This window comes from Talpa europaea, assembly GCF_964194135.1.
Source record: "Talpa europaea genome assembly, chromosome: 9".
Classification (NCBI taxonomy): domain Eukaryota; kingdom Metazoa; phylum Chordata; class Mammalia; order Eulipotyphla; family Talpidae; genus Talpa; species Talpa europaea.
The window spans coordinates 116232349-116259723 of record NC_140076.1 but is presented as its reverse complement, the minus strand read 5'-3'; the positions used below and the strand labels follow the sequence as shown (position 1 = coordinate 116259723).

The 27375-nt window shown below is 61.5% G+C and overlaps 1 protein-coding gene across 4 annotated transcripts in view; it reads left to right on the top strand.

The window, feature by feature from the left end:
- The window catches only part of GRIA1 (glutamate ionotropic receptor AMPA type subunit 1), a gene marked incomplete at both ends in the record, with an annotated part of 121501 nt that overhangs the window by 84404 nt on the left and 9722 nt on the right, over positions 1-27375 (top strand). For all 4 annotated transcript variants that reach the window (XM_084241839.1, XM_084241838.1, XM_084241836.1 and 1 more), the window contains 2 exons: positions 15094-15292; positions 17020-17267. In XM_084241839.1, coding sequence (XP_084097965.1) covers positions 15094-15292; positions 17020-17267 — 447 coding nt within the window. The remainder of the gene's footprint in view (positions 1-15093; positions 15293-17019; positions 17268-27375) is intronic.

The window sequence follows — 27375 nt, the reverse complement described above, 5'->3', positions numbered from 1 at the left end:
GGGCGGCCCTCAGGTGGCTGAGAACTCTCTGCCACAACGCAGCTAATGCATTTGTTGGGGACCCTAAAAATGATCACCATGGGAACCGGAGACCAATGAGCAGAGGCCGACACGCCAGCCAATGACGGCCTGACCCTGCAGCCCACACGAATGCCATGGCAACCAGGATGCTGCCCCAGGGCGAGGACACGCCTGGCTTCCCACCCCTGCCCCCTCCCAGCGCTCAGCCGGAGTCACTGCTGCATCTGCGGATGGACGGGAGCTGAGGGGAGCCGTCAGGGAAGCTGATGGCAACAGCCTGGACCATAAACTACTTCAGCACAGGCTTGTGAGGATGCGGGCGCACGCCGCAGGAACAGCGGCACCAAGAGGCGCGGCCTCCGATGCCGCAGGAGTATGACGGCGGCTTTGGGTCTCAGGCTGGTTCAGGGGTCTCCACTGGACCCCTGCCTCAGAATCACCTGGGACGGCAATGGAACACGGGTCCCCAGGCCCCGCCCCGGACCGTGGGGTCAGGAGACTGCCCCTGGAGAGAGGAACACACGGTTCCCAGGCGCAGCCCCGGCAGCCGGCAGTGAAACCTGAGCTGCTGGACCGGGATGCTGCCCAGGGACCACTTTAGAAGCACAAAGCCAGTGCAGGGTCAGCAGGTATGGTGCACAAGCACAAGCCTCCACCTGCCAGGGCTGGCTGGTGCCCAGCTCCCCTGCAGGTCAGGACCCCAGGAGGATCCCAGGCATTCAGACAGCCCTCCCTCCTCTGCCAATCACGTCCCTTCCTTTCCTCAGCGCCCCGGCCCCCGGCGACCCAGTGTCCCGTGCCACGAGCTCTCTGGAGCTCCCAACTTGCATCTCCCTATTGGGCGATGCCCAGCCCCGGCCAGAGGGCACTTGGAGGCTGTTCCTGGGGGGTGGCCACCAGGGCTGTGTAGACTAGAGGTCTGAGCCGCATCCCCGGCCCAGCCCTGGCTTGCTCTGAGCTCCAGCCTGGGCCAGAAGCGAGTCTGAGCACCTGCCTGCCTCCCTGGCCATAGGCATCCTTTGGGGAGTGGCCCTTGCAGCTACACCTCACTGCCCCTGGGCCCGCTCCCACCTCCCAGGCACCAGTCGGCTGCGGCATCCCCAAGGGTGGACACTGAGGTGCAGGGCTTGTAAATACCTGGGTGTGCCCAGCGATGGTGAGGGGCATGCATGCTGGAGCTCCGCCAGGGCCACCAGCCTCCCACACGGGTCTGCCGTGTGCCCTTGGGACCCCAGCTTTGCGCTCAGAGCCCTAGCGACCTCGCCGCCCGCCCAGCCCCCCAAGCCAAAGGCACAAGCAATGGCCACTTCCCTGTGCTCATGATCGGTGGGTCAGGGAGTCGGGAAGGGGTGGGGCTGGAGTCTGTGGCCTCGGCTGGAAAACCTAGAAGGCTGATGGCCTGGGGGCTGGCACGGGAGCCCCGGCCACTCGCCCTCACGGTTGCTGCCCCAACACCTGCCTGCTCGTGCCCGCTCCGCGTGGCCCTCCCCCAGCAGCCCGCCGGCAGGGCGCCGAGACACACCCAGAGGGACAGACCCTTCGTGACCCTCCCGCGGAAGCCCAGGGTGTAACCGGCCTCAGCGCCAGCCCAGCCGTGTCAGAGGGCAGGACGCGACTCAGTGACCGGCGCGTGTGACACTCACATGGAGATAAGGAACGGGGCAGGGGCCTGGCAACATGGGAAGACGAGACGGCCACACCTCCCGTGTGAGTGGAGACAAAGCTCCTGGCGTCACGGTCAGGATTAAACGGGCTAAGGTGGGGACCGCGCCCGGCCCCGTGTCTGAGGCAGCAGGGACAGGCGCCGCTCCCGCCCTCCGCGGGAGGGACACGCCCAGACAGCACCGGCGGGCTCACCGGGCTCCGCGCAGCCGGGCTCGCGACGGCATGGCCACGGAGGTGCCGGCGACCATGAGCGAGGGCGTCCATGGACTGGCTCCTCCAGGAAGCCGCAGGGGCCTCACCCCAGTGCATCTGTGGGGTCACCTTGCCGTCGGCTCCGGGCGTCCAGGGCTGTAAGCCGCCGGCTGCCGAGCGGCACAAGCCCCAGAGTCCAGCCGAGGGCACCTGCTGTTGAAAAGGTCTCAAGTGACCCTTCACGGGAGCAATTTTCAAGGCTCTGGTGTTTGGATTCCAGCCCCTTCCAGGACATGCAGGCGCCTGAGCCTCATCATAATCCCTGGAGACAAATAAACAGCGGAGACACGAGAGCAGGAGCTGGCCGTTGGCAGGCGAGGCCGAGGCAGCAGACTGCTCTGGACTTCGGAGGCGCCCTCTGAGCCCTGCTCGCACGGCCCAGGCCCAGTGCCTCAGCCAGTCAGCCATCAGCACGCGGGGCTGCTTCCCTCCCAGCAGCAAGAAGTAAGGCCTCGGGGCTGAGGCAAGGGGCCCCGCTGCTTCCCCGCCCACCACATGAGCACAGGGGCCAAAGACGCACCACGCACGGCACTCCTCAGCCTCAGCCCGTCTGACGACCCGGCGTCCTACAGGAGGCATCCCCGGGCCCTGGGTCAGTCTGAGCACCATGGGGTCGCGTGGCTGCCGAGATGCTTCCAGCCTATCCAAGGAGACAAGACCCAATGAACAGCCCAACCGCGGCGCCATCCACGGCCCCCGAGGGAGAGGTGGACACGGGCGGAGGTCGGGCCGCGCCGGGCTGGGGAGCAGAGGAGTGGACGCGGCTACACAGAGCAGGTCTCGGGGTCCCCCAGGAAGCAAGCGCCCCTCTCTGCCCCGCGTCTGTGCTGCAAAGGCCGAGGGGGTTTTCCCACTTGGGTGGAGATTTGTGCTTCACTTTTTTAACTTTTCCCTCTTAAATGGAGACAGCACGCAAAGCAAGGACGCTCTTTTGAACCCGTTTGTTGGCATGGCAAGATTTAACTGGAGTTAGGTTTTTCCTCATGTCCGCCCCCAACACACAAGCGATGCTGTTTAAATGCTACCGTAGCATCACGCGCAAGTGCGCACATCACAACGCAATTTCCGTAACACAAACGCCTGTGTGATCAGAGCTCAGAGTTAGAAAGAGAATAAAAACTAGACTTTGGGTGGCAAACGTAACGTGGTATGTACAGATGTTACTACAAGCAGGTGCACCAGAAACTGATATAATATTATTAACCCAATATGACTTTAAAAAAAAAATTGACAAGAAGGAAAGGAATAGTCCTGTTCTCTGTCGTGCCCGCGCTACCTTCTCCATGTTCTCCCCCAGGACAAGAGAATCTTCTGCCCTAACTTCGGATATCACAGGTTAATGTTGCCAGATGAGCACTCCTGGAATCTCACCGATAGAACCTCATGACATTCCCTCTTTTGTCTAGTCCTGTCATCACATGCACTTGGCCATTTATTTTCACTGCTGTATAGTATTCCAGCCCACGGATATACCAGACTTTATCTGCTGATAAGTGAGTCTATAAGTGCGACTATCCCTGCAGACAAGCATTTGGGTTGCTCCCAGAGTGAGGTCATCATAGCTAGCACTGCCATAATGTGTTTGTGAAAGTCTTTTGAGGAACAACATGAATGTCTCTGGGTATTTGGCGAGGGGCAGAATTCCGAGGCCCCGCGGTGGCGGGTTCTGCAGACTGCTCTCTGAAGCGGGTGTGCTAGCTGACACCTCGTCAGCAACATGCACGTGTCCCAGATGGGCCACCTCCGCCTTTTCATTTCGGTAGCAGGTGCGCTGTAAAGTCACATCGTGCTTTTACTCTACCTCATGACCAGAGCCGTCTTCATGGTGACTGGCCTTTCATAAAGGCTCTTTAATGAAGTACCTTTATTGCTTTCCCATTTTCCCCTCAGGTGTCTGTCTTGTTCTCACTGTGCACGCTGTACACCCTCACATGGGCGCCGCTCAGGTGCGTGGTCCTCACTGTCTTCTGCTCCGGGGCTTGTCTTTCACTCTCTTGGTAGCGCCGCATGGTGAACAGAAGTACCTACTTTTAGTGTCGTCCGTTTCTTTTTTCCCTTGCTCACGGATAGTCTCTGAGTCTTGCTTAAGAAGTCTTTGCCTACCTCCAAGTCATGAAGACAGCCTTCTAGGGTTTCTTGTGAAATTATAACTTGCACATTTAGACATGTGTGTTCTATAGGTGTGTGCGAGGAGAGGGTCAAGAGGGTGACGGTGGTGGTGGTAACAATGGTGGTGGTGATGGCGATTATTATTACTATTATTCACATGATATCCCATGTGCAGCTGCCCCCTTTTAGCGACACAGCCATAATGACGGAGGTCTGTCTCTGGACTCCTGAATCTGCTCTGTTGATATATTTGTCTATTCTAGTCCCACATGCCCCGACGTAGTTACTATAACTACAGTAAGTCTCCGTAACTGGTAATGGAGGCCTGGAGGCACCTGCTCACGGGAGCTGAAATGGGCTGAGGCTCCCATCAGGGCAGGGGCGGCGTGGAGAGTGTGGCTGCAGCCCGCTGCAATGTCCCCTGGCTGTGAGAAACTACAATGTTGTTGGAGTACCCATGATTGTGGTTTTTCTCAAAGGTCCAGAACAAATCAATAGCTGAGACTCCGTGAGTGATTTTCTAGACAGTGCTTCAAAACACCTAAAAGTGCTGGATAAAGCTCAGGACACTTCTGAGTAAAAGGCATCCTTCAGCATCCAAACACAGGGCTCACAAAATCCTAGAGGCTGCCCGAGAAGAGGGACGGAGCGTCCGCTCTCATTTGAATTAACCTGAGAGGAGAAACGGTGTGTCCAGTGAGAGAGAAGGTAGTGGGGAGCAGAAACGAAGTTACTGTGCATTCAGAACATGGCTCCCTGTCGGTGCTTAGCCTCAATGTGTGAAGAAAGCTGTGGAGAGCGCGAGCTTATGGAAGATGAAAAAATTAAGGATGTAGTTCCCTTTTTCAGGTAGCACGCTTGTGCCAGTTGAGTCTAAGGTATCACTGAGTAATGACTGTGTGGGGCAATGAGACTGAGTGGTGAATCACCCAGCTACCCGCACATGATAAAAATAAAAATAACTCACAGGGAAAGCAAACCCTTCCATACTCTTGAACCACACAGAGCAAAATCTGTTCTGTGCAAAATTTTGTTCCTTTTTCTCTTGTGAATTTTGCACCCCGCTTATGTCAACTGTGGTGAAAACTCAGAGCTTTGAAAACAAACAACATTCCCTTTCTGTTGCAGCAAAACAAAAGCCCCACACTCAATAAATCAAAACTATACCGGCAAAAATGGAACAATTCCATCATTTGATGAAACCTCTAAAACCCGCGCATTTATTTCAGTGCTTCTGCAAATAGCTCTATCCATCAGTGTCGGGAAGGATGCGTGTCAGGCAGCTGGTGCACACACAGGAGGGGGCTGGGTGAGCAGTGGGAGAATCTCCACGGGGCTGACATGTGGTCTACACACACACACACACACACACGCACGCACGCACGCACGCACGCATGCACACAATTACTCCCTCAATCCAGTGGGGAAAACCATTGGCCAATGGCCATTCACGGTGCGCTGGCCCTCTCAGCCCTGCCCTCCAGCCTCAGAACATCTCCACATGCTGTTACAGTGGCTTTCTCAAAACCTGTCTCCTAGAGCTTAGCTTCTGCGATATTTTTGTGCATAAAAATTATTTAGGAATCCTGCTAAAATGAGGATCAAATTCAGTAGATCTGGGGTGGGGCCTAAGGGTTTGCATTTCTAACAATCTGCCAGATGAAGCTAAGGCTGCCGGTCCCAGGGTGGCAGGCTGGGTGAGGAAGATCCAGCTGCCCCTGAGCTCCATGAGGGTGAGGAACTCATCGTCCCGCCCGCCAGTATACCCGCACCTGCACAGTGTCCTGAGAAATGGCAAGGAGCAGAGCAAGTCAGTAAATGTCTAAAGAGACAGCACACGTGATTGGCACTTCCTGAGGCATTTCTGTGCTACATCCTTGAGGGAAACTCAACCGTGTGGGCATAAATATGGAAAGACAAAGAGTCAGGGCCTAAGGAACAGGAGGATAGGGAGCTACAGGCAAGAAAACAGCATTAGATTATGAGAGTTTTGAAAGCCAAGCAAAGGACTGAATATTATGCACGAAATAAAGGACAAGTCCGTAAGTTCCTAAGTTGGAGCACCAGGACTGAAGGCTTTCTTTAGACACGCTTAATCTGCGGGCACTGGGCCGCCTGGGGGAAAAGCAGCAGGCAGCCTGTCTGAATGAGCCCACAGCGCAGGTCAGAGCCCAGCCCAGCTCCCGGCAGCTGGGGGGAGGGAGGCCTGATGAGCCCGCCCACACTCCAGTGGCGTGCTCCCTTCTCACCTCTCAGACAGCATCTGCTCTGACTCAGCCACGCAGCGCTGGGAACAAGCCGCAGCCATTTCAGGGTGAAGCTCTCAGGCTCTAGGCAGCCAGCACGTGGGCTTTGTCGGCCAGGAGGTCAGATGGGCCAGAGGCACAGTTCACGGGAGGAGGCCTGCCTGCTTCTGGGCTCTCTCCCCAGAGCCCACTCAGCTCGTTTCAAGTCTAGCCCTTTAACCACCTGGATCAGGCACTGTTAATTCTTTCCCCACACTGGGGATAAAGCCTAAGCCTATTAGCGTGGCCTTCAAAGCCCTTTAACAGCAGGCACCCACGTTCCTGGCGGCTTCTGTACCCCTGCGTGTGTCTCACGCGCTCTCTCTCCTCCTCCTCATCTCCCTCTCGCTATCCTACATGCCAGACTCCCTCGTGCTTTGTCCCATCCCAAACTCCTCAGCCCTCTTTGAATGTGCACATCTGTCTCCGCCTGCAGTTCCTCCACCCCTTTATGGTCTAGGGGGATCATTTCCACAATGAGCTCAAGTGCTGCATTCTCTGAGGGCCTCTCCCAGCGCCCCCCACCCCCATTCTCCTGCTGGGACAGTCGGTGGCTCTGCCCCAACCTCCCAGGTATTTTCCATGTGTTCCTATTAATTCTTAGGACATGGCCTTTGCCTCTACAACTCTCTCTTTCCCTCCGCAAGAAAGTGAGCTCCCTAAGAGCAGAGGCCAGTGTGTACGCATCCCTCTGCCCCAGTTCCCAGCAGAGTGCCTCTATACAGCATTCATGGAGCCCAGCGATCCACAAAGGTCCCCTAAAAGAAACCAGGAACATCCGTGGGAGTGCCTTGATGGTGGCAGGCTATTCGGAGTGTGAGAAATCTAAAGTGAGCCAAAGAATCCTCTCCGTGGTGCTGGGGACAACAGACAGATGGACACAGGCGAGACTCCAGCACCATGGAGAGCGCCCTGGCCGCGCGGTCCCCAGACCGCTGCGCCCTCCCTGGGTCGCCGCCTCAGCACCATGGAGAGCGCCCTGGCCGCGGGCTCGGAGCAGGGGAGTCCGCCCCGCTGGCTGCTGCTCCTTCATTCACTACCTGGTAGAGCAGACAGCAGAGGCCTTGTTCAAATGACACCAAATTATTTACTTTCTGTAAATGTCAATTAAAAGCAAGTGACAGCAGGCACGGACGTTACTCTGTGAGGAGCCATTCCTGGAGAGCCAGGCCAACAGGCACGTCTGCGCTCATCGGAAGCTGGTACAGCACATCGTGGGCTGTGGTGCTGGACTCAGCCGCTCCTTGATAGAGTCATGACGACCAAACTCGATTTTCATGGGTGTCAGTCTCCACTTAAATGGCGCCTGTAAGCACGGGTCCATCAGAATCTGGAAAGGCAAGTGCTTCGCCACTTTCCCTCTGCCAAGTCCCTCCTCTCCAGGGAAATCAAGTGAGTGAAGCAGATTAGACTTATAAAGACGGCAGCTGAGCTAGTCCTCCTTACCAAACGGAACATTAAACAAGGCCTGACGTCCACAGTGTGTTAATTGCCCACAGCTCTGTCTCCCCCATACATCACTGAGAAGCAGCACCAGCCCCCGACAGCCCCAGCCTCTTGGCACCGCCACCCCTTGGTTCCCCTCCGCGGCGGGACAGCCAGACCTAAACATGCACTCCCCTATAGTTTCTCATTCTTGACAGCTGAATGAGAAAGCAAGGCAGTGCCATGCCAAGTCGCGTTAAGCTCTTCATCACTGTAAGTGTTTGATATAATTGTGGCCGCAGACTTCCTTCCTAGTTACATTCTAATTTTGAAAAATAAATATGCACAGATCCCCCAGTAATGACTCTTGCTGCCCTCAGCAGTTCTCCTGGCACAGCGCTGGAGAGGGGAGGGGAGGGCGGCGCTGGAGGGCAGAGGCTGGGCGAGGGAAACATGCATATGTCAATAGTTTGCCATCAGGCAGACGTCATGCTAGGCCTGACACATGTTCTCTCGGTTCCTGAACTCACAGTCTGGTGGAGAGCGATGGGGGGTGACAGTGAGAACAGCAGTGAGGAGAGCAGGAGCTAGCGCCTCTGAGCGATGGCTCTGGGGCAGGGCTCGGCACACCCCCCCGTTATGTCCCTCACAGGCCAGCCCTGTGACAGCCCTGGACCTTCGCACACAGGCAGCGCACCCTGCTTGAGAAACAGCTGAGACTCAGAGAGCGAGGCGGCTTCTCCAGGAAACACCCTCACGAAGTGGGGAGCGAGCGTCCACTACATGATCCCCCTGCCCTCGCCTAGACAGGCCAGGCTCCGTGCTGTCTGTGAGCCGCACGTGCCTCTACACCCACCGTCAGCTCACGCCCTTTCGGTTCTGTTCCCCCGGGGGACAAGGACTGGTGGGCATTGAAGACCAGCGGGACTTTGGTGGAGAGGAAAGAAAGGCGTTTTGGGGAGGAGAAGGCAAGCTCATGGCTCCATGGAAGGAACGACATGGCACCCGTGTCTCTGGGGTGGGGAAGGTGCCAGCCTGGCCTCTTCTGGCCCTGCCGGTCTCAGCCTCCGTCTGGTGCTCCTTCCTCCCCTCTGCATCGACATCAGTCTGCATGGAGCGCAGCACCAGGCAACAGCTTCACGCCAGGGTGTGACTCCCTGGCCACGCCCAGCTCACGCACATGCTCAGTGTCTGCTGACTAGAGGTTTCTCCTGCCAACGTTTCTCTAACCAAGAGCAGAGGTCGCACTCAATGTCCCCTGGAGTCTCTGTGCAGCCCCCACGCGTGAGGGCCAGATGCAATCGCACGCCACTCAACCCAAGGCCACGGGACACTCAGTCCCCAGCCCCGAGCCGAGCATGGGAGAACAGGGCACAGGTAGCGCACAGCCTGCCCTCAGGAGTCCCCTGTCCAGGAAGCAGGCAGTGACCGCGCAGTGTGAGGGCACCAGTCCGAGGGGGGCCCGAAGCAGGCCCCCCCACCTTCCGCACGCGCAGCTCCTCGGCACCTCCTCCCGCCCCACTGCTCACCTCAGCCGACCCAGGCACCCCGGGTGGAAAGAGGCTTATCACCTCTCTGGAAAATTCTCATCTGCCAGAGCTTTAAAGGCTTGGGTTTCATGACTGCTAATTAGAACTGTCAACCGAGCAGAAGTCATGCAGGAAGTGGGATCTCTTAGAAGAAAAAGGAGAGGCTCAGAAATTACTTTGGCGATTTTCAGAGTGATTGATGAGGCGTGTCACTGATGATTTTATTAATCTCTTTGTCAAATATGCTGACAGAGAGCTAATGTTCTCTATAAAAAGGCCGCACACACGTGCCAGCCCTGCTGATCCCTAGTCTGGGGACACATGGAGGGTGTAAACAGGGAACAAGGGTTTGGCATCTGAAGTGTTTTGTTTTGGGGGTTCAATCCATGGGTCACCTGCAGAGAGGACTTTGGGACAATCATACTTGAAGCCCCCGTCCCCACCATCTGGTTGTTGGTGATCCTGTGCATGGGTGAGGAGGACTCTGCCAACAGGTGGCACAGGAAGCAGAGAGAGGAGACGAGCCAGAGGCCTGGAGCAAGGGCACAAAGGGGCCGTGGGCATACGCAGACGAAGGAGATGTGGCTACAGACACAGTGGAATACTACTCAGCTGTGAAAAAGATGGACTCTTGTCATTCACAACAGCATGGATGGAACGAGATAGGACAATGCCTGCCCCGCAGGCGTGCCCTTTCACTGCCAAGGTCCCAGCTGACAAGGGAGGCGGAGCCACGAGACACAGAGGCCAAGCCACTTGGCCAAGGTCACACAGCCAGTGAGAGAAGAAGCGGGCTTGGAGCCAGGATGGACAATCCAGAGTCTAACACCGGAGCCGCCGTGCCCCGCTGCCCGCGTGTTACAGACACTGCTGGCCCCACCTGAGAGCCGGAAGTAGAGCAAGTGGCAGGCAAAGAGAGGGGCTGTGACCAGCGCCAGCTGTGAGCCTCAGGCCCCGGCCCTGCTCCCACCGAAGCCCGGCTCCCTCCAGTGTGACTTGTTCTAGGACCTGCTTTTCTTGCCTCCTGGCATACCAGAAACTTCTTTCCACGCCATCTTTGTTGCTGAATCTCCGTGGCCGCGTCCGCCAGGTGGAGCCTGCAGAGACCAGGTTGGCTCTCGCCCGTGTTCAGCGCCCACACCTGCCCACGTCACGGGAGGAGGCTGGGATGCAGCGACAGGCAGGGGCTCCGTGGCTCCCGAGCCACTTGTGTTTCCGTCACCACTCAGAAGGGGCTGAGTGGCGCTCCGAGGACATGATTGCGGGGCTGTGGGGGCAGGGCAAGGCCCCCTCCTGGGGTACCCACCCTGCCAGCTGGCTAGGGACACACGGGGGAAGCAGTGGGCGTGCAGGACGCTGCAGGCTGAGAAGGCGCTGGCCCCAGGAGGAGCTTCAGACGGTTATTTTAAGGGGTTGCCTTCGTTTGCCACCAGACCCGGTGCTTTTCTGCAGCCACAACTCAGAAGATGCGACTCTGGGGACTGTGGAGGCAGGTGTGCTGGCCCCCGAGGCACGCAGCCCCACACCTGGCTCCCGAGGCCACTGGGCCTGCCCCTCTCCTCAGGAGCAGCTGGCAGATCTGCAGGCCGTGGGCGCTCTCAGGAGGGCGCTGGGTACAGGGAAACCATATGTTTGGTGTTATGGGCTGGCCAGCCAGCAGCAGGCTATAAAAAGAGAGGCTTCTTCTAAGAACTTAAACGCAAAAACGTGCAGGAAGTCCCGGGTAGTGCCGTGTGCAGCCAGATGTTCCCGCATCTAGGAACCGGGGGGTATGCCTGGGCCTGAGGAGGGGCCTGGGTGGGTGTGGGCCCTGGTCAAGGCCGACCGCCTGCAGCACAGAGAAGTCACCCAGGGCCCGGGGACCTGGGCCCACGCCCGGCTCTTGGCTTGCTCTGTGGCTGATTAAGCCAGTTCATCCCTGAGCCTCGCGCTCCCCTCGTATCAAAGGAGTCAGCAGAGGGAAGAAGGTCACCCCAGATGGGGAAGCAGGGCAAGTCCTGGCTGGAAGAGGACAGGAGGAGACACAGAGTCGGGAGCCCTGGAGTCTCAGAGCACGGGCCAGCTCTGGGGGACACACTGTGGACACAGTGGAGTTCTTGCAACTGCGCCCCCCACACCTCAGCACAGGCTGTCCAGACTCCAGGAAATACTTTTTCCTAGTTCAGAATGCTCAAAGCCAGCCTGCCCCACACAGCCCAGTGAAATGGCCCCTCTTCCAGGATGTCTTCCCAGATTTTTCCCAGTTGGACTTGCCTCTCCCATCTCTACACTCAGTCACCTGGAGACTCCCTGCACTGCTCAGCCCTGCCCACCTGTCAGAGTCACCCCTGCGAGGGTCCCCTCGAGGATACACCATCGGTGCGTCCCAGCAGGCTTGGTGGTCAGTGCTGACCCGAGCTGTGCCGTCTGCATGTTCAGCGGCACTGACAGAGCACCCATTACGGGCCAGGCCCTTCAGCAGAGTGGGGGACACAGTCGCTGATGCCAAGGAGATCCTGCCCTGCTGAACCCACATTTGAGTGGAGGTTGGCAGACAACAGACGTGAAGTCCATGAACGTGTGATTCTAAACAAATCAGCCCGGAGGCCGGACGGGGCGCAGTTGGCAGAGGTGATACTTAGGGTGACGTGAAAGGAGGTGATTTCTGAACCTGAGGGCAAACGGAGGCGCATGTGGGATGACTTCGGGGAAGTGAGTCCGGGCAGAGCCACTGCACACGTGCTGAGTGGAGAGAACTGGGGGTGACCTGTGTGTCCTGGGAAGTTTAAGCGGCGGCAGGGAAGAGGGCCCCGGAAGGACTGAGGTGGGCAGCGTCTGGGTGACCTCACTAAGACGTGGGGATTTTTTGAAAGGGGGTGGCTGGAAAGCCCTCTCTGGCCAGTGTGTGACATGGACGCCGCGGACAAGAGAAGGACACGTGGCCCCCGTGTCCAGCAGGCAGCTGTGCTGTGGTTCCCTGGTGCTTGCTAGTGGGAGTTAAGAACTTACTTAAATGTTTGAGGTTTGAAGTATCAAGCAGTCACATTCCCATGTTCTGAGTTCAGCAGAGGGGCGGGAGGTTTAAATTCTGGAGTTAGTAGCAGTTACGTGCAAAGATCAGGAGCCAAGAAAAGATGGTGCATTGCGAGGATGCAGAGGTGGGGGCCAGGGCTGAGGCCCGGTCCCCAAGCACAGCCGGGCTTGAAAGCACACAGGAAAGGATCCGCCCTCAAGGCGGGGAGACCGAGGCAAGTCTGGGGCCTACGAGGAGTCTCTCCAGAAATCATCCCCATTACCTCCACCACCATCACCATCCTCACCACCATCGATACCAGCACCGCCGTCCCCACCCACACGGGTGACACGGGCAGCTGTGCCCTGACGTGCCGCGCAGAGCTGCACTTGTTCCCCGACTCCTCCCAACTCACGAGCCGGCAAACACTCTCCAATTTCAGGGGTGGAATCAGCAACAATCAGTAGATTTTCAAAGCAATGAACAGCGTGGCCGGCCTAGGCCCTTCCTGTGCAAACTGGTCCCGACCAGCAGCAGCCACCTGCGTGGGGAGGCCCGCACGCCATCGCCTCCGACAGGCAGATCTGTCGCGCCCCCGCGAGCTGCAGGATGCCGGCTGTCTGCGAGCCTGTCCACCCCAGGGTCCAGCTCCACCCACAGCATGGCTGGAACCCAGTGGCCGCAGCTGGGCCAATTACAGTGAGTCACCATCTCCGTGGGGAAGCGCCAGGGAGCGCGGCTGGTGGTGAGGAGCGGCAGACCCGGGCGGCGCCCAGGACGGAGCGGCCACGGCAGCTGGCGGCTGGTGCTTGGCGTTCACCTGGTCTCGCGCCCACGCCTGCCGCCAGGGGCCCTCCCCAAACACGGCCGGCCCACGCCAGCGCAGACGCACAGCTTTCTCCCAGCAGTTCAGAGGCGCCCAGCATTGCCTTCGCGCCTCCATCACTTTCTTAAAAATAACCATTTGACGCAGACGTCAAAGAGAAACAGGCTGAGCTCATGCCCTCTTGAGAGCCGCTGAATGGAAGCATGCAGGAGGCTCCCTGCTGCCCCATCCTCTTGGGGGTGACAGGACACGCTTTGGAAATAAAAAGAAAATCCATGTCCAGCTCCTTTGTGGAGATCTGGGGGGAGGTGGGGCCTGGGTGGTCAAAGGCTGATCACCCTTTAATGACTCTCCTCTCCCCACGCCGGCCCCAAGGACCTGCTTCCCAGGCCCCCCGCCCTGCACAGCCTGCCCGCAAGGCCTCCCCACTCGGCGCCCCGGCGCTCCTGTCCCTAAGTCCCGGGCGCACCTCTGCAGACGGAGACGCCGCAGATTGAAAACAGAATCTCACACTATCCAGTTATTCACTTCCAGAGGGTTACCCCAAAATACAAAAACACTAACTAAACGTGCACCCCCGTTTTAGTGCTGCATTATCTACAGAAGCCAGGGTGTGGGCTGAGTGCCAGCGGGGTCAGGAGCCCAGCGAGGCGGCGGCGTGAAAACACAGGGCTCGCCCCGCCCCGCGTCCTCACACTCCACTGCGGCAGGGCAAGGTCAGGACCCTGGAAAGAAAGACGACGCCTGCAGGGCACAGTGAGAGCCGGGGGCTGGCAGGGAGGGCAGAGGCTCAGAGGGAACCGTGTGTGCGTGGAGACTCGGGGAGTGGCCAGGCCCCACGCAGCATGACCACCGGCAGGCTGTTCGCACACAGTGGGCAGGCCCCGCTCCACAGCGGCCCCTCCAAGCCTTCATCCAGTCATCAAACCCACGCCCGAAAGGACACCCCGCTGGCAGGCTGGGGGCGCCCATCAGCTGCTTCCACCTCCCGTCAGCCCCAAGTCAGGCCCTGAGGCTCCTGGGGTGCCTGCCCAACAGAAGAGCACCCTCGGGCAGAGAGGCGCCTGCACCCAGCCCCACGTCCCAGGGCCGTGGGGCTCACCCACCTGGAGGCTGGCTGCTGGCAGCACTGCCCCTCCCGGGCCTCCCCCCACCCCGCCCCATGCCCACACGCCCCTCGCTCGGCCCACCCTGCTCCTTGGGCATGAAGTCACAGTCAGGACGTGGTCAGTGTGTGGGCGCAGCCACAGGCCTAAGACCCCAGGTCCACTGTGACAGACACTGGGGCTCCGAGCTCAAGGGCTGGGGGGTCCAGAGACCTCGTATCCCCACACCTCACCCAGCAGGCCACCTGCCTCTCAACCCCAGGCCCGGGACTCACCTTCTCTGCTGCGCCCCACCACTGCGTGCTGCCGCTGCCCGCAGGCTCCCGCGTCCCTTTCCCCGCCTCACAGCTGGGCTGGTGCCCAACACCGTCCACGAGGTCTCTGAGGGGGCCAAGGCCTCCCTGAGCGCTCCCCGTGTGCGGGCGCGGGGCTGAGCACCATGCAGGGCGCTGGCATCTGACCTGAGCCCCGGCTTTAACCAGCAGCCTCACTGCCCGCGCCCACCCGCGGAAAGAGAGCGAAGCTCTCGCGTCCACCTGTGCTGGGGCCTCTGCCAGTGATTGGGGCTTAGAAATGACCAGCAGTGCATGCGCTGACCCCGCAGGCCCGCCAGGTCCGCTCACTGCCCAGGCCCACGGGGGTCAGCGCACGCAGGGCTCTCGCTCCAGGGCCGTGTGTACTGCACGTGTGGTGGTGAGCGTGACATGACCACGGGCGCTAGATGGCAGCCGGGCCCGTCGCCGCGAGGGGTGGCGCAGAGGACCTGGCCAGACCCTGGTGCTCGCCTCTCCCGACTGGCCCGGACCCTGCGGGGCGTGGTGGGCGGGGCCGCGCAGCTGGGCTCTGGGGCCTCGGTCTGACGCTTCCTCCCTCTGGCCTGCAGGTCGCTGTCCGGCCGCATCGTCGGGGGCGTCTGGTGGTTCTTCACCCTGATCATCATCTCCTCATACACAGCCAACCTGGCCGCCTTCCTGACGGTGGAGAGGATGGTGTCCCCCATCGAGAGCGCCGAGGACCTGGCCAAGCAGACAGAGATCGCCTACGGGACCCTGGAGGCAGGATCCACCAAGGAGTTCTTCCGGGTAGGCGTCCCCGCCCGCACTTCCAGGGGCGCCACGTCACCAGCGTCCGTCTGGGCAGCACGGCGGCGAGCAGCCGGGCACAGGTCAGGGGAGTGGGGCCATGTCTCAGCCCCCAGGTTTCCCGGAGAAACCGCACCTGTGCACCAGGGGCTTCACAGCCCCCCACCAGCCCGACCCTGGCGCTGAGGGTGCACAGGGTCACAGGGCGCGCCCCCACTCTGAGCCCCTCTGGGACCTGGTGAGTCAGGGGGTGGTGTATGGGACCTGATAACCTGACCATGTCGTGTGCAAAATGGCCGGAGCGGGTGGGGATGCTGCAGGCGGGGTTCGGGGGAGGGCACACAGGATCCCTGGGTCAGCTGGATCCAGGGCCAGCACTCCTCTGGGGCACGCAGCTGCTTGGACACCATTTCCATAAAAGGGGCAAACAGTGTCTCCCAGAGAGTCGTGGTGAGAGGAAAGACAGGCACCACGAGGCACCAGAGGGCAAAGGGCAGGGCTGAGGCCGTGTCGCCCCGGGTTTCCGGGAACCCCGAAGGGCGGGGTCACCGCCTGGGACAGAGCATGCAGGGGCCAGGTTGGGCCCGGCCAGAAGTCGCCGAGGCAAGGGAACAAACCCCCCAGACCTGTGCGGTCTGGCCTCCCCGGTGGGAGACCATGAAGCCTCAGGCTGCCCGCAATCCTCGGGAGCAGCTTCCATTCACTCTCCCTGGAGACCCAGAATCCTCTTGGCCCAAGTATCTCGGACCGTCTGGACCCAAACAACCGGAGGGGTCATTAGTACTTGGCCGACAGCCAACGAGGCCTGCCGGGGAGTGACCTGCCAGGCACGGGCACGGGGGCACACACTGCGTGTTGTGGGGAAGTCGCCCACACACGCACCTGTCACCTGCACGCTGACCGTGCACGGAGCCCAGCAGCAACTGGGGGGCACTGCCGACGTGGACGGCGTGTCCAGCACCCGGCCCAGGTCCGCCTGCCCCTGGGGGAGGGGACCCCCTTGGGGAGGAGCACGTGGGAAAAGGCTCACCGCGGTCCTGGGTGTGGGCCTTCTCTGGGCAGGGTCAGCCTCTCGGGCCCTCCGCGGTGACTCAGCGGCCGGCACCCAGCGAGGCTCTGGCACGGTGGGGGCACCCAGCAGGCAGGCGAAGCGACGCCTCTGGGGACAGGGCAGCTCCAGCCAAGAGCAGGGCCCAGTGTTCCGGCCTCTGCACCGGACTCCGGAGCTCACTGAGGCCTGAGCATTGCTCTGGGAATGGAGAGGCCTCAGAATGTTCTGGACTCTGACCAGGGGTCGTGTCCGGTGAGCAGAGCACGTGGAGCACGTCACCGCAGCGAGGTCCATGTGCCCTGCCCAGGAGCTGGTGGGGGGGCGGGGGCGATGGGGGCAGGACAGCCACACCCGGGGCCCCAAGGCCCCTGCCCCAGCAGGCAGCACTTACACGGTGAGGCCGGGCCTTCCCAGACGGCCCCAAGCTCCTCAGTGCTGCCCCAGCAATGCAGTCACGCCGGGGACGAGCTGCCCAGCCACCTCCACACGGCCACAGGCGGGAGGGACCCCAGTTCTGTCCCTCTCCCCACATGTACGGGAAGGAATGACTGCGGTGGCTAAGCAGCTCCGAGCTGTCCTGTCCTCTCTGCGTCTGCCAGGGGTCCCCCGCAGACCTTGCGCGAGCCCCCGCTGCCCGTGCTGGCCCTCACCGCCGCACTGCCCTGTCCCCCGCCAGCGGTCTAAGATCGCCGTGTTCGAGAAGATGTGGACGTACATGAAGTCGGCGGAGCCGTCCGTGTTCGTGCGGACCACGGAGGAGGGCATGATCCGCGTGCGCAAGTCCAAGGGCAAGTACGCCTACCTGCTGGAGTCCACCATGAACGAGTACATCGAGCAGCGCCGGCCCTGCGACACCATGAAGGTGGGAGGTAACCTGGACTCCAAAGGCTACGGCATCGCCACGCCCAAGGGCTCCGCCCTGAGGTAAGCGCCCGGGGCCGCCCGGCTCCCTCCCGTGCGGAGCCCCCACGCAGGACCTGCGGCCCGCCCCGAGACGTCAGCCCCGAGGTGGGACGCGCCCGGCTCGGCCCGCGGCCTCGCTGTCCCTGTGCCGGCCCCGGCTCCCCGTGCTGCCCGCGAGACCGCGTCCTGTCTGTGACCGCCCACCATCCTCATCAGACCCACCCGCCCGGCCCGCAGCTCTCTGGCTCTCGCGGGTGGTTGCGCGCGTCGGCCTCCGAGAAACACCAGCACGCTGTCCACGTGGAAAATCGAAAGGGGAGGACCCCGAGACGCAGGCTGGGGCCCCATCCCAGAGCAGGCGCTTGGCAAGAAAGAGGCGACTGGCCGGGGCCCGAGCAGGCCTCGGGGCACTCAGCACCCCCGTCTACTCGGTCAGTCCTGCAGACATGCAGCCGGGAGGCCAGGACCCGCTGCTGGGATTTACACACCACACATACACGCTCACACACACACACATTTACTCACACACTCCCGACACACACCCCCAGCAGGCTGCCACCATCCCTGCCCCCACGCCGAGGCAGAGCCAGCCTCCCGATGCCCTGGACACAGGCAGAGCGCGGCCCGCCGGGGACGCCCACCCCGGGGAGACCCACGCAGGCCTCGGGAGCGCGAGGAGCGGGCGCCCCAGAGGGGCCGACATGCACCTGGCAGTGACCCCGCCCCCGCTAAGTTAGGATGGTCTTCGCGTTCTGTGGGTCACAGAAATAGTTTTTGAAACTGTTCAGCCCTGTTCACAAGCGGCCACCTCTTCCCCAGCGTGACCCAGACATAAGTCTTCTCCGTTAGTCTCCAGGCCGCGCCACCGACTTCTCTCTGCCTGAAAGGGGGGCTCTATGGGCTCCCAGGGGGACAGGCTCCTGTGTCCCGCCAAGTACTCCCCACCTCTTGACCCTCCAGAGTCAGGCCCGCACTGTGGGCCCTGTGCCCCAGACCTCGCCCCCAGAACACACACAGGCGCCCCGCCTTGGCAGGCCGGAGGACTGGTGTCCAGGCCGGGTGTCCCCCGAGCTGGGCCGCAGCCCCGATGGCCAGAGGCTGTGCAGCAGCCGGAGGCCCCTGGTCTCACCCGCGGCAGGCACAAACCCGCAGACGGGCAGGGGTCGGACGCTGATTTTCCATCAGGACAGCGGTGCCTCTCGGAAGCAGACGCTGCCCCGGGGTCTCTGCATGCCTGGGGTGGGCGAGGGCTGCGTGTGTTTGCGAACCCCGAGGCTGTGATGCAGACCTTCCCGGCCAGTGCCGCGACTGGGGCAGCGGGAGACGCGCGATCAGGCCTCTCCCCTCGGCCTCCGGCCGGATGCACCCCTGGGCAGACGCGCTGTCTTCTCTCGAGGACGAGCGCCCTCCCGTGAGACACGTGTCTTCACGTTTTCTAAGCGGGAAGGTGGCCCCAGTTTACCAGCCCACAAAGGAACCACTCCAATTGGCCTGAGCGAAAATCTCAGCGACGCTTCTCGTCACACACCCCTGCCCGCGCGGCGCCCCTGGGCTGCAGGCCCCGTCGGGCACTGGCGTGAGCTGGTCTTTGCCTGTCAGTGCTCCCTGAGGTCGTGCCGTCCTCGCCATCTGTCTGTCTTGTCCGTGCCAGACGTGTGAGCCAAGGGGCCCGGGCCAGGGCTGCTTCCTGCTACGTGAGGGGCCCGGGGCTGGGAGGGCGGAGGGGTCTGGTCCCCACTCCCAGTCCTTGCTTGCAGAACCTCCCCGGGTCTCCTCTTTGGGGGCAGAGGTGAGATCTCGGGGGCTGCCCCAGGCCCGCAGTCAGGGCCTTGCGGGAGGGCTGGACCTCTGTGCGGGCCTGTGGCTGAGCCACGACCCAAACAGGCCCTGGAGGAGCACAGGGCTCACGTGAGGGAACTCCAGAGGGCGCTCAGGGAGTGAGGGGGGAGCAGCACTGCCCTCGTCTCCTGTTGCGGCTGCGTCAGCGGGAGCAGGTCAGGGTCAGGGCACACAGGCCCCAGAGCCCGACCCTCAGGGGCTGCGGCATGAAAGGGAGGAGGGACAAGGGCAGGGGGCCCCAGCGCGCAGCTGTGGTCACCTCAGAAGGAAGGGACAATGGGCAGGGCGCAGCCAGCCAGCGGTCAGGGGCACGGGCTGGGTGTATGCCCCCCACCAGCTCCGGCCTTTGCTTGAGGACATGGTGGGCAGGGACACGCAGGGGACGAGCGCCGCAGACCTCTGTGTCCCTGCCTGACGCCAACCAGGTTGCACTGATTCCAGCCAGGTCAGAAAATGGGCAGGTAGTGGGTCACCTCCCAAAGGGAATCACTGCCCACTCCTCAGCGTGGCCCCAGGGCACCTAGAAGGTGGAGAAGGCATTGCCGGGAGGGGACAGAGCAGGAAGGACAGAGCCGCCAAGCCGCCTCTTCCTCTGCTTGGAAGGAATCGAGCCATTCCGGGTGAACCCAGGCCCCAGGGCAGCGCATGTCCCTCTCCCTGCACACCTGGGACACGCACTAAGCCTGCCCGTCCTGCTGGTCAGGAGGGAGGGCGTCAGGGCCAGGGTGGTGGGCAGGCTCCCACTGGCAGGATGGGGCCTGGGGCGGCAGCCCCCACACTAGGCCAGTGACGTGAGTGCATCCACGCTGCTCCGAGGCCTTGCCTGGACGTTCTCAACGTACTGAGCTCTCGGTGGGCAGCACCTCGCCTGCCCCAGAGCGTGATGGGAAACACATGTGCTACCCGTGCGGCGCTCAGTCGCTGCTCACACAACAGCTCCCCAGCTCAGCGGGGTGCTAGGCCCTCTGGGAGCTGATTTCAAGTGCTCCCCAGCCTCGGACCCAGATGACCAGTTCTGCAGGTCCAGGGGGCCCTGGTGTGGGGTCACCTGGGTTCAACAGCCCAGGAGGTGTGGGGAGCAGCAGAAAGGCTGGCGGGATGGAACCAGGCAGGGAGGCAGGCTGGCGCCCAATAGCCTCAGGTCACGTCAAGGCCGCCCCAACATTGGTGTGGCCTGGTTGCTGAGTGGCCGACCTTTAGGAGCTACGCTCTTCACTTCCAGTCAGAGTCACAGCTACTTGTGCAGCTACTTGGGGCATAAGTGACCATTAGTGTCTCACCTCCCTCGGCCCCCCCCCGACCCTCGCGTCCCCCCAGAAAGTCACTTTGAGCCAAATGCCTTATAAAGCAACTGTTTTCCTCAGAGATGCACATGAGCCCCGCCCTCACCCCCACACCGCTGCTTAGCAATGAATGAAATGTCTCCCGAGAACAGTCCGTGGTCCTCCCCCACAGAGGACACGCTGGGAAAATGAAGCCCTGGCACTTTGATCTCCCTCCCTCCCACCCTCGCCATGGTGGATGGCCGCCGCCGCTGAGAATAAACACCGTGTCCCAGGGACATGGAGTCCCTTCCAATCGGCCCCTGCGTCCGGACGGGCAGCCAGGACAGTCGTCGCCATGGTAACCCATGAACTCTGCGGCCCGGGCGGGGCCTGATCAGAGACCAGGGCCAATGAGCAGAAGTGGCCTCCCGCGTCCTCTGACAGGCAGGAGAGATCAGTCCCGTGCCCACCCTGCCCACACTGACAGCCGCGAGATCTTGGGAAAAGGTGGGGTGGAGCCAAGTCAGGGCTGTGAGCCCCGCAGAGAGATTCCACCTGAGGGTTCCTGTGACTCGTGACTGGAGGCCCCGTGGTGGAGACCAAGGCTGGATAATCCCATCCCATAGCCTCCTCCTCCCGGGGAAAGGGGCGAAGGCGGCGAGCCCCAGCCCGGGGGGTGGTGGCAGGAGCCGGCCAGGCAGGAGGCCACACGCGTGACTTATGCCTCCTCACCGCGGCCAGCAGGAAAGACCACAATGGCCTCCTCGCAGTCTCCACTCCCTGGAAATGAACTCCCTGGCGCCTCAAGAACGTCACAGCAGGCTCGTGCTGGCTACAAACCCAGAGCTGTCCTGTCTTCCTCGCTCCAGCCCAGCCAGCGGGGCGTCCCGGGGAGCCTGGGGGCTGAGCACAGGGAGCACCCGCTGCCTGCAGGGTGACTGGCTCCGACCGGCCAAGCGCATGGACATGGTGACCGGAGGAGCCGGGACCACCAGGACAGGACGCGCCGGTCCAGCGCTCAGAGCTCCCGACCAAGTCAGACCCGCCCTCCCACCTGCCTCCAGCCAGCACAGCCACCGCCCAGATCAACGGATGCCACCTTGCCCTTGCCGCCCTGCACCCAGGTCAGGATGCCCAGCGTGCTGAGGGGAGCAGCCCTAAGGGAGACAAGGTGACAGCAGAGGTGCGTGATGACACCAAGGTCCATCGCCGGGAGCCCCCAGGAGCGGGCAGAGGAAGAGCAGGAGAACGCTGTGCCGCCCTGGGGTCCCACAGCAGCGGGTGAGGACGCTGTGCTGCCTCCGCCTACGCACACAACCGGACCATGGAAACGGCCGAAGTCAGCGTTTACTGGGCGCGCCCTCCATGCATGCGGCGGGGCCCTCTCAGCCCCGCACTCTCTAACTCACGTACTCCTCAGGAGAGGGAAGTCACTGAAAAACCTTAATTCACAGACAATGACTCGGCTACACAGAGAAGCAGGTGAGCGCTGAGCTCGGGTAGAACAGAGCTCACGCCCGCAGCCCCCGCGGCCCCTGCTGCCCTCCGCCCCCTGCGCTCTGCCGCGGGCGGGCCTGGCAGCTCCCGGGCGTCCCGGGAACAGGCCTCGGCGAACAGGCCAGGGCTGCCCGCAGAGCGCCGCTCGGCCCGCCTGAATATTGTCACGTGCAGAAGTTGCCGGGTCTTCTGCGTTCCGAAAGAATTAGAAATTTCAATTTTTGTGACAACTACTCCAATTTTTGAGTGGCAGTCACAGGCAGCTACAAACTAGTGACAACTGAACCTAACACAGAGAGGGGCCTGCCACAGTGACGGGTGGTGGACGGATGGACGGATGGAAGGTGGACGGATGGTGGAAGGTGGACGGATGAACGGGCAGGTGGGCAGATGGGCGGGTGGTGATAGATGGGGGGGTGGATGGATGAGTACATAACTGATGGATGTACTGGACAGGTGGATGGATAGTTAGATCACTGATGTACAGACAGACAGATTGATGAAGAGATGTGTGGAGGATGAACAGATGACTGACAGATCGACAGACAGACAGACAGACAGACAGATAGGCAAGACCACGCAGGCAGAGATGAGTATCCTGCCCTTCCCCAGGGAAGGAAATCTAGGAAGGCCTCCAGGAGGCGGCAGTCCTGACCCAGGCCTTAAAGCAGGGAGGAGAGAATCTATGAGCAAGTCAGAGCCAGTGTTTCAGGCGGAAGGCGCGGCGGCACACATCACCACAGGAGTCGCTTCATCCAACAAAATCTCTCCTAGAAGCCAACCCTACACGCGGGGCTGAGGTATAGTGAGTGGGGAGGGAGAGCAGCCAGGAGCGGACCGGGGGCGAGGCCTGGTGCCCATAGCGCCCCCCCGAGTGGCATTCTACCCCCGCTATCGGGAAGACTGTCACTCGTGCCCACACTGGACTTAGTGAAGCATCTCGGGGTGTCTGGCACAGGCCCCACTCCTGCCGCTGCACAGCCTCTGCGTTCAGCGCCAGGTTGGGATGGCATCCACTCAACAGGCATCCACGCACACACGCAGAGAGCAGGCAGACTCCCGTGCCCACGCAGGCCTCTGCCTGTGCAGGTGCGCTCAGCTACAGAGCCAGGATGCATGCTCTGGAGGCCCAGGGACTCGCCCTGCTACAGCCCAGGAGCTTAACATCACTTTGTCACTCAGGAAAGACCCACCAGGAGCTGCTGTGCCGCTGCCCTTCTGGGCACCAGTGAGCTCGCGGTGTGGGTGGGAGACAGACGGAGGCACCGGGGGCAGCTTCTGTGGCTGCCAGCCAGGCCTCACACCAGAGGGGTCTCCTGCTCGCTGGGCTCTGGGGGCGGATGTCACATGGTCACTGTGGGCGACCCCAGGCCTGGCTGCAGGCTCTGCAGCCGGGACCACCAGCCCCTCCGCTGAGCCTCTGCCTGAGGCTGGGCCAGAGCGCCTGACCCCACTCTGTCTGCTGCCAACACAGGGCTCGGCGCGTCTCACCGAGTACGTCACCTGAAAGCACCGTGGGTGAGCCTCTATCCGCCCCTGCCTGCCACCCGCCTTGCGGTTGTGGCTTTTCTCCATATCACAAAGGAAAACAAGCCCGAATTCACTCAATGTGTCTGCACAGACTTGTCAAAGGGCCCCCCCCCCCCACCCCGGGCCCTGCAAGGCTGCCCTTCCTCATTCTCAAGCCGCCCAGCGCCCCTGGCCCAGCAAGAGGGAGGAGGCGCCAGCGGGAGCTGCTCTCCGTCAGCACTTTTGCTCGGAAAACTCAAGACGCCCACGATGGCCCCCACGTCAGTCTCCCATGACATCTCCATACTGGGAAAGAGCTGCTCCCAGAGGCCCAGCGCCTGGCAGGCCAGTGTGGAGCTAGTTTCACTGTGGGGTTTTCGGTAGGGAAGAGCTGAACGTCAGACTCATACCTCTCCAGCTGCTGTCTGGGGCGCGCTGAGCGTGACCTTGTCCCGACGGCTCCATCGGTATCAAGTGGCACCGGGTGAGAATACCGAGAACCTTCCGGAAGGACATGTCGCAGGGCAGTTTGCCAGAACCAGAAGCACCCACCTCTATCTCCTAAAAAAAAAAAAAGGAGCTGTCACGCCTCACTTCCACACGGAATGTCGAGAAACCAGACGTAGGGCAGGAGAAAGACAAAACTTGTGGCTGAGAGTGGCTCTGGGCATCCAGCGGGGAGGGGCGGGTGAGGGGTCGGAACAGGGATGGAGGAGCACGAGGGGCGGGAGGCCGGCCAGGGGGCCATGGTGGGAGAGGCACGGGGACCGCCCCGAGGGGGACGGCAAGGGCTGTCCAGAAACACAGGATGACAACAACAAAGAGAAGGGAGAAGGGGGGGGGCGGGAGGGGGACAGAGGAGAGGAGGCAAAGGCGGAGGGCGCAGAGGGGGACACCAGCCTCGCCCCTCCTCATGGCCCGGCCGGCCGCATCCTGGGACACGGCGGCTGCGAGCGTCTCACAGGCTGCCCCGCTCTGGGCTTGGAGGATGGGGGTCCTCAGGGGCGACGGCTGTGTGCAGAGTCTCAGTTTCAGAAGGGGCGAGTGGGAGGAGCGCTAAGCAGAGGGCACCTGGGGTGCCGCGGACCAGCACAGCAGTAGACGATGAGGCCGTCTCAGGGTTGAGAGACTGCGCAGGGTGGTCAGGGATTCGGCTAAAGAAATGACAAACAGACACACTTCAAGAGAGAGTGTAAATCTGAGTGCGCTTTCATTAAGTTAGTGGTCAGTATATATATGTTTTTCTAAAGGCATGGGAACAGTGAACATCAAAGAGATCGGTTTGCTCGTAGGCTTAGCTTAATTGACAGGGCAGTGATTTATGTCCGAAGTGACACCTGCACCTAGCCGCATTCCTGATTGGTCAGGCTGTTCATTCTTTCTACTGTTCTATATGATTATTTTCTAGTTGCACTAACTATCACTATTACCTACTCATTTTTACTCATAATTAATTGTCATGGGTGAATTTATTTTATAACGCAGTTAATATCATAGGTACTAAAGTCAAGCACATAATAGAAGATTATTAAACTAGCAATTCTATTATTACACAGTGTTTAGTAATGTTTCATTTGGATTAGCCTGTTTATTAAATTACGTATGGTTTTTAATTAGCAATCAATGACCAGAAAAAGGAAAGATTTTAGAGAGACAGTTGTAGCAGAATAAAGTTTGTGGGCCTTGAGAAAGCGAGATAAGGTTCCAGGTGGTCAGCATTTCTTTTAATCATCTTTGTGGCAGCTTCTGGTGGTCGTTATCTCTTGGCAGGCATTCGGCTTCTCTGCATCTTAGGGAGTTTGCTGTTCTCCCCCTGCGCGCTGGTTCCTTGCCCACGCCGGACCTCAGGGACCATGGCAAGAGCCATGAGCCCTGAGGGTCACTGCAGGGGGAGGTGCAGCACTGGGGCACACACCGCGCCCCGCCGCTGGGGAGCCGCGCGCGGGGTGGTGGCCTGGGCCCGGGCCCGGAGCAGCGAGGGCCTCGGGGAGGTGCGCAGACAGCAGCAACCAGACCGCGGCTGGGACTGGGGCGGAGCAGATGAAACAGAGCGAGCGAGAGCCTCGCCTCCACCCCACAGCAGCGCCAGCCCCCAGCCCCTGCCCGCTGCTCCGCCGCCCAGGGCCCTTCTCGCCCACCCCAGACACACGCTCATCCACCTGGAAAGATGGGGGGCACTCCCGAAGCTCCTCCTCCACTGGAGCAGCGTGTGGGGAGTGGACTGGAAACTCGGGGTGCTCCCGTACCGCAGCAGGGCCCGACAGGGCAGCACAGGGCCAGCGGAGCAGCTGCCTGAGCACCGCGGCCAGGGGACCGCGGCAGTGAGGTCACCTCCACACGGGACAGAACATCCCGTCAACCGTGGGGGTTGGCGGTACCAAGAGGACCGTCCACCTTCTGGAAACCTCTGCACACCACTGACCCCCAGCTGGATGCTGTGCTTGGGGCGGGGGGCAGACAGCAGGGCCTTCTGGAGATGGGGACTGACGGCTGGGAGTGGTGAGCAGGGGCCCCACCTTCCCTCTGCTCCCCGAACCCCCCTCCCTGCTCCCCATTGTCTCCGGCACCCCTTTTCTAATTAGGGCCTTTCTGCCTGCACTGAAGGTGGAGAGGCAGGGAAGAGAGCAGGGGGAGCGACAGGCACCCCACGCTGCACCTCCCTTGGGGAAAAGCAGGCTCCATCCAGCCCTTCCAGCCCAGGTCTGCGGCTCCCATGCGGACAGCAAGGGGCGGGGGCCGGGCCGGCCCGCAGAGGCGTCGCACAGTCGGGAGAGCATTGCCAGGAGCTGTTAATGGAATTGTTTTCCCAGCTTGAAAATCGCCACATTTAAACGCGCGACGTGGGGTAAGCGGAACCGTGAGCCGGCCCTGCCTAGCGCCAGCTCCAGCCCCTCCTCCGCCTCGGGACCCATATGCCACAGTCTAGTTAGCCGCCCGGCGCCCGACGAGCATAAATAAAAGGTAATGGCCGCGGTTGGCAGAGCTCCTGCCCGCCGCAGTGGTGTCCCGGGGAGGCCGCACCTGCTGATGGTCCCCGAGCGCCGCCAGCCAGTTTAGCTGTCAGAAAACAACAAAGGCAGCATGGGGGCACCCTGCCCGGTGCTCCGGGCAGCAGCAGGGACAGGCCTGGCCAGGCACCCAGTCCCGGCCGCCTGCTGGGTAGCCTGTGACCCTTCTCAGCAAGGGCTACACTGGCCGTCCCCACGGTGTCACGACAGCCAGAGCCCCCAGCAGGATGCAACGGGGCAGGAGGGCGTGGACTGTGCCCCACAGATGCCAGTTGGCAGAAGCCGCAGGCCCCATGCCCGGCACACGAGCCCCCACACCACCCCTGGGGGTTGCATGGGGCACCTGGGGGCTGCGGGCCCAGCAGCGGGGCGGCGCCCTTGGCCCTCACCGATGGCACTGGACTTGTGTGTTGGTGTTGTCATGTGACGCGGCCGAGCCCCAGCGGGGTCTGCTGACACTAACCCGACTTCCTCACAGGGGGCCCTGCAGCGCAGCGCCCGGCAGGGACGACGCCGGCTCCTAACCCCTCACGGCCTTTCTCTCTGACCCCCAGCGCCAGTCCAGGTGGCCAAGCTGAGGAAGCCAGAAACCGGCTCGCCGTGCCCTGCAGCTGACGTCCTCCGCCTGGGAAGTCTCGAGCGTTGCGTTCCGTCTTTATCTGACTCTGCCCTCTTTCCCTCTTAGGTTCTCCTGCCGTCGCCTGCCTGTTCTCCGCGTGACCTAATTAACACAATGCCAATCATGTTGTTCTGATCTGTCTGCTGTGCCGTGAGACGCACTCGGGGGCGGGTGAGCCAGCGCCAGCCTGCTGCGAGGTGGCGGCCTTTGACCTTGACCACTGGCCACGAGCAGGGACGGCCCCTCCCGTCCGGGCGATGTTCAAGCTCACTTTGCAAAGACAGAGCAGGAAGCAGGGGACGGGCGCCCGAGAGGCAGGCGGGAGCGGAGCCGGCCGCGGCCTTTGCTTTCCAAACACCCTCTCCCAAAGGCCGGGCCCAGAGGCCCCTCCC